General features: G+C 46.5%; 1 protein-coding gene across 3 annotated transcripts in view; it reads right to left on the reverse strand.

The window, feature by feature from the left end:
* Nucleotides 1-5,267, reverse strand: part of Dtwd2 (DTW domain containing 2) — an 88,943-nt gene extending 83,676 nt beyond the window's left edge. The window contains exon 1 of one of the 3 annotated variants that reach the window (XM_074057009.1): nt 4,918-5,262. In XM_074057009.1, the coding sequence (XP_073913110.1) occupies nt 4,918-5,129 (212 nt within the window). In that variant the 5' untranslated portion in view covers nt 5,130-5,262. Of the gene's footprint in view, nt 1-4,917 lie in introns of all 3 variants that reach the window. The other 2 variants (XM_074057011.1, XM_074057010.1) reach the window with 2 other exon arrangements.
* Nucleotides 5,268-6,441: the final 1,174 nt, after the last annotated feature.

The following is a 6,441-nucleotide window of genomic DNA, read 5'->3' on the forward strand; positions in this document are numbered from 1 at the left end:
ATTCTAAAAAGCTGTTCCTAAGAAACAAATACAGCACATAAAGTGCCTTGGCCTAGTACATCGCCAGCAGATGGCTGAGATTAATAAACAGGTAAATTTCTAACTGTGGTTGATTATGGTCCTTACAACGCTACACTTTTCTGGGAACAGCAGCCTTGGAGAAAGAACAACTTGAGTCAAGTTTGTATTCATGCACTCCTTGCTGTTTCTTCCTTTAATCGGGTTTTTAAGCATGGTTTTTAGACATTATCTGTTACCCGTGTGAACAATGATTTACAAGTGGCCCTGACTCATCTCAAGCTCACAGCAGCGTCCAGAGACATCACGGCACACCTCGCCTCCTCCCGTCTTTCTGATGAGCTCCTAACTCTTCCTAGTTAAGCCTTTACCACTGTATCATCATCTAGTTTGACTTTTTAATAAAGCATAAATTATGAAAGTCAAACCTGCACCACCACCATTCAAATGTAAAAACAACCTCAGTGGCTGGCTCACTGAATTCTAGAGCAGTGAGCCCCAGCTCCCCTGCCCACACAGTTGCCACTGCGCTCTGCAGCCCCATCTCACACTACACTCTCTGACACACCCCAGGTCCACCATGTTCTGTTTGCTATATGACACAACTGCTCATCCATCTGCAGGAGCACACTTTCCATCCTTCACCCCCATCAGTGCTTCCCTATTAACTATAAACATTACAACTCAGATCAAATACTGTTATTCCATCCTCTGTCTCAGCTTAGGTGTCACTTCCAAGATGTCCCTAGCCTTTTGCCACCCCCCACCCCCACATAACTGGGATTATGTGTACACCTCCTTGTGTGTTCCTATAACATCCTGAGAAAGAAGCTAATCTCAAGAACCCAACAAAAAAAAGACAACATAGTTAATACACATACTACACCTGATTTCCCAACTAAGTTACACACAAGTAAAATCTGCAACACTCACCTGGTGAGCGAGTGTCCTTGCACCTTCTGCCTCTAACTCTTATTATGTCCTAATTTCAAAGACTCCCAAAGGATACCAAACACACATTAAAGCATTTAGCCCTTCCCAGTGTGATGTTACATCATTTAAATGAGATTTCAAAGTTAGGGAAGGACTTAACCTGAGCAAAGTTATTCTAAAAAAACCAGAAAAGCCTCTTTCCTATTTTCTAAAGTATTTCTTTATAGTTTTTAAAATGCCTTCATAGACTTGAGTGATCAGTGTGTCACAATTATGTGGCCATTTATTTAACAGCATTCACTTCTTTAAACACATTATTGTAATTGCCACTGCCCTGGGAGCTCAAGACAGGTTTATTCAGGAAGCACAGACTCAGTTTCACTTTCAGCAGAATTCCGCGTGTTAGAAACTCAACATGCCACAAACATGGATGGGATATTCTTTACAAGAGCTCCAGTTTATTGGTTATTGCAGGCTATAGATTCTGCAAACTTACTTTGCCTTCTGTGTCTTTGTTCACAAAACCTGGACATCTTACTTCCCTTTATTGTCCCCATCCCCAAAGGTATCAAATTAATTTTTTCATATAAAGACAAAATCTTGGTTGATTGCCAAAAATATGTATAATTAGCACTATTTGAGATGAAGGTCATGAACCATGCTATGTTTCTTGGTAAAGTTCAGTTACTCAGCAAACATTGTTGGGAAACCCACTCGCAGAATTTGCAGTCAGCAGATAAATACGACATATGAAGGCGAGAAAGGGAAGATGACCCAGGATCTGGTAGCGAATGGCACATCTATTTGAATGGGAGTCCTCAGATGAAAAATCTGATGATTTGGGGATAATTTTTCAAATTACAGGTAACAAATCATAGGGAGGCCCAGAAGCCAGTGCCGGTGGCTCACGCCTGTAATCCTAACTACTCAGGAGGCAAAGATCAGAAGGATTGCGGCTTGTAGCCAGCCCCGGCAAACAGTTTGCAAGACCCTACCTCAAAAAACCCTTCACAAAAATAGGGCTGATGGAGTTGCTCAAGGTGAAGGCCCTGAGTTCAAGCCACAGTACCACCAAAAAAAAAAAAAAAGTTAGCAGAACTCTTAACAGCCTAATGAAATAAAATACAGAACCATCAACTACTTTATATATTACTGAAATCCTTAATATTCTCCATAATTCTACAAGTCTGTGCTCCCAATTAACACAAATAAAATGCAGTGCATACCAAGAACAAGAGCCTTTAAAAGACAGAAATGCATGTGAAATAAGCAAAGTGCAGAAGTGTTGGGATGAATTATAATCTAAAATGTTGACTAAATGTAACAAAAAGCAGACTGAAATTCAGCAAGTCACTCTGATTTTTAAGGAACAATTATAAATATCTGCTGAACACAGCACATGAATTGCTTTTTTTAGACTATGCACAGCATTTACGATTCGTAGTTCTGAACAACTAAAAGCTACATGATAAAGCTAGAAAGAAATGGAGCCTTGGGTTTGTAAGTGCAACACTGTCCTCCAGCTTCCTGTTGAGCCTCTCCCAGAAGCCTTAAATGCCATCCTCACCCCTTTACATCACATCATGCACAAACCCTTTCGTGCAAATGCACCACACCTTCCTTCCAGTCACGAGTTATTCATGCTCCTTACAGGGTTGCTGCCAGTGATCTACAAAGACATTCTGCACTTAGGAGGAGCTATGTCTGAGAAACCTAGAGTAAGCTGGAAATACTTAAGGCAAATGCACTTATGAATGTAACCTAAATGGCATCCTAACTTGGCTACATAATATCATCTGCTAATCACACCACAACTTACTAGCCCAGAGAAAGATCAAAAATTCAAAATCTGAAGTATAGTTTCTATGAATATCATTTTTGCTTTATTGTAAAGTTGGAAAATTATACACAGCATATCTAGAAAGTATCAAAATATCCTTACACTCAAGAGCCATTCTCTAGGCTCTTATAACCAGCCCCCTGAAATGGTCAAGACACACAACATGAAGCCCTCCAAGTGTTCAAACAGGAAAGACTGTCAGCCACATCCTGTCCTCTACTCCTCTCCTGGGAATGTCAATGCAATCTGGGACCTTTCCTGGTACTATGCAAGCTACTTTTGTCAGGGCACCCCAATCCTGCCATCATGGCTTTCCCAGTCTACAAACATATGTATCTGGTCATTTGTTTGCTGGTTTATTATCTGTACGTAGGAAGAGAATGAACACACACACGAGGTGGACTCCACTGTGTTGTTGGTGATTGGCAAAGCACTCAATAAATACAGACTAAAGGAATGCACAGATCTGTGCTCAGGACAAACGTCCAGCTGGAGAAGCTGGGGTATAAGTGATGTCCTGCCATGAACTGGTTGAAAGCACCGGAAGAGTGTATGTAGGGTTAGAAGAGAAGAGAACCTAGAATCGGGGCTGAAGAAGCCCAGCATGCATAAGTAGAATAGGCAAAGGGGACCAGGACAACCATGGAAATCAAAGGGAAGCCAAATAGAGTGCTCCACAAAGTGAGCATCAAGCACTGATTGTGCCAAGCCCTCCTGAAAAACACACATGACAGTTGTGGGATCTGATGGCAAGCCACAGTGTGATTCTGAGGTGAGGAAGTGGAGGCACATTAGTTTCTGAAATGTTTCCAGCTCATGGACCATTGGGAGATGGTAAAACCTTTAAGAGGTGGGGCCTCATTGAAGGAAGTTAGGTCATTAGGGGAATGACCATGGAGGGAATATGGGAACCCAGCCTCTGCCTGTCACCTCCTGTATCTGCCATCATATACTGGCCAATGCTGCTGGCCCAAAGCAACGGGGCCAAGCAACTGACAGCCTGAGCCAAAAGAAACCTTTTCTCCTTTTTAGTGTCTCAGGCAGTCAGTCAAAGCAAGGGAAAGCTGAACCACACAAGGCACTGTGTAGTGACTAACCTGCGAAAGTTAAGGGAGATAGCTGGAGGCCTTCAGTAACCCAGGCAAATGACCTGCATGTGCTGGGATAAGATGGGGTTCAATGTAGGAGGCACATCTCACAAGGCTGAGGTTCACCTGCACACAGGGTGCCATACCAGACTCTTTGGGGGCAATCACATCAGCTGTCACCAGCAGCCTACTAGACTCTCCACCAGGTTGCCAGCCCTGCTAGGGTAGGGGACAAGGTGCAAATTACTTATGGCTGCCTTCCCCAGACCTAGAACCAAGTGGGGCTGCACACTGCAGGAGCTCAGTAAATACACTTTATTTTTCTTTCAGTACTGGCGTTTGAACTCAGAGCCTACACCTTGAGCCACTCCACCAGCCCATTTTGTGATAGGTTTATACAAGATAGGGTCTCACAAACTATTTGCCCGGGCTGGCTTCGAACCACAAAACTCCCAGTCTCTGTCTCCTGAGTAGCTAGGATTACAGCTGTGAGCCATCAGCGCTTTTGGTTTTTCTTTTCTGTTGGTTTTTACAGAGGGTCTCACTATACCCTGAAACTCATGATCCTCCTGCCTCAGCCTCTGGGGTGCAGGGACTGAAAACGTGCACCACCATGCCCGGCTTCAGTAACTTCTAAATAAATCCAGAATCTTGAGTGCATCTTAGCTACTGTATAGCCACCATGCTTGTCTCTGCACGCCAATCATTCTGTGCATTTTTACTGTTACATGACTATGCACTGCAAGTACTACTGTTATTGCACCTCAGAGGTCCCAGCGGACTTCTGCTCAACCCCTGCGCGCCCAACGCCTTGCAGGGAGTCGGGTTAAATACCCATGCACCTGCATAAAGGGTTGCTTACCAGGGGATGTGCCAGGCAATTCAGAGAGATTTCCAGCTCCACCAGACTCCCCGCCGCCCAGAGCCCGCCTCGCCCACAGGGGGCGCTGCAGCCCACGCCGGCCCCACCCGCGCTGTCCCGAGCCCGCCTTGCCGGCAGGGGGCGCTGCAACCCACGCCCGCCCGGCCCGCTCTCACCTGCAGCGGCTGCACTCTGGCCTCCTCTCGGCCGGCTCCACGGGCAGCTCCCACAGCCCGTCGGCGCCCGCGCTGTCCGCCTTCTCACCAGTGGAAGCCGGCGACGCGCTTCCTTCCCGCCGCTCCTCCTCCTCCGGCGCCGGAGACCGCGAAGCTCCAGGCGGCCGCACTACGGCGTCCTGGAGTGTCCGTGCTTCTTTTTGTGGCTCCATGACGAGCGCAGAGGTAGAGCTGCAGCATTTAAGCCGCACTGCCGCCGGGGGGCGCCACGCGCTGGGGAAACCGGTGACACGCAGCACGCACGCACGCCACGTACGGGGGCGTGTCTCCGCAGGCTGAGGTCCCGCCCCTCTGCGGAAAGGAACGAGCTTATTGGTCAGAGGCTCTGCCCCCCCCCCATCCCTCCCCATCCCGTGCGTCTCACCTGAAGACGGAAGGCTTACAGGTAGGGGTGTCTTCTCCGGAAGCACGCAGGTGCCAGGCTCGAATGCAGTGTCCCCATTTACCCCTTTAAAAGTGAAGGCGAAGCGGAATTCCGCACTTCCTGCCCCTGGGCTGCAGGTTGAGGCTTTGCCGGGATCCCGGATGAACGCGAGCACGGCCCTCGCTGCCACCCAGGTTAAGACACGTACGTTTCATCGTGTGGCTGCCTTGCTCTAGAAAACCCCGTCTTCTCCACATCAAGCATGCTAGTTCACAGGACACACCAAATAATGAGTAGTGAAAGGGTTTTCAATTGTTTCAAGTCCCTAGGACAGGTAACCATCTCGCCACTGCGAATCCGAAATATCGCCTGTAGATCAAAAGTGCTACTGGCTCCAAATGGGTGCTGATTTCTTTTCATTGATTAGTAATGCTTTATGTTATTTCTACCAATACCCAACATTTAAGCAATAATTAAGCTTGGTTTTCATCAGTCACGTGGGTGGCTTCACAATCGCAGTTATCTTGGTTTCTCATGTGAGTTAATAAAATACAGAAATATTATACATATAAATCTATTAGTCAGGGTCACCAGAGTGTCCTCAAACCCACTTTGTATCACAGGCTGTCCTTGAAGTCTCCATCCTCCTGCTTCAGCCTCCCCAGTGCTGGGATGACTGCAAGCCCTACCACACCCAGTCCCAGCATTGTGTTTCTTTAAGAAAATGTTCACCTATTAGATTTCCTAGTCATCTTAAAATCAAATTTGTGAAAAATTGTACAGGGCTATTGTTTTTTCAACTACCCTGCATTCTGCCCTCTGGAAACAGTGTCCCTCTTTTTTGTTGGGGTACCCTAGTGAGTGATAGAAAAGTCCACCTGGGAGGATGAGGATGAGAAAAGATCCCACCAGTTGGAACTGGGAGTTAAAAATGACCCAGACAATAGGAAGGAAGATGAGTCAGAAAATAAATCCTGACTGCGAGTTGAGGGTGAAAACCAACAGCTTAATAGCCAACATTAAAGCCTTATGTCAAGGTGAAGTTTGCTCTTGGAAAGGTCTCTGGACTCCCAGCTTTGTGGTGTGCAAGAGCAAATGAG

Source organism: Castor canadensis, chromosome 16, assembly GCF_047511655.1.
Source record: "Castor canadensis chromosome 16, mCasCan1.hap1v2, whole genome shotgun sequence".
Classification (NCBI taxonomy): Eukaryota; Metazoa; Chordata; class Mammalia; order Rodentia; family Castoridae; genus Castor; species Castor canadensis.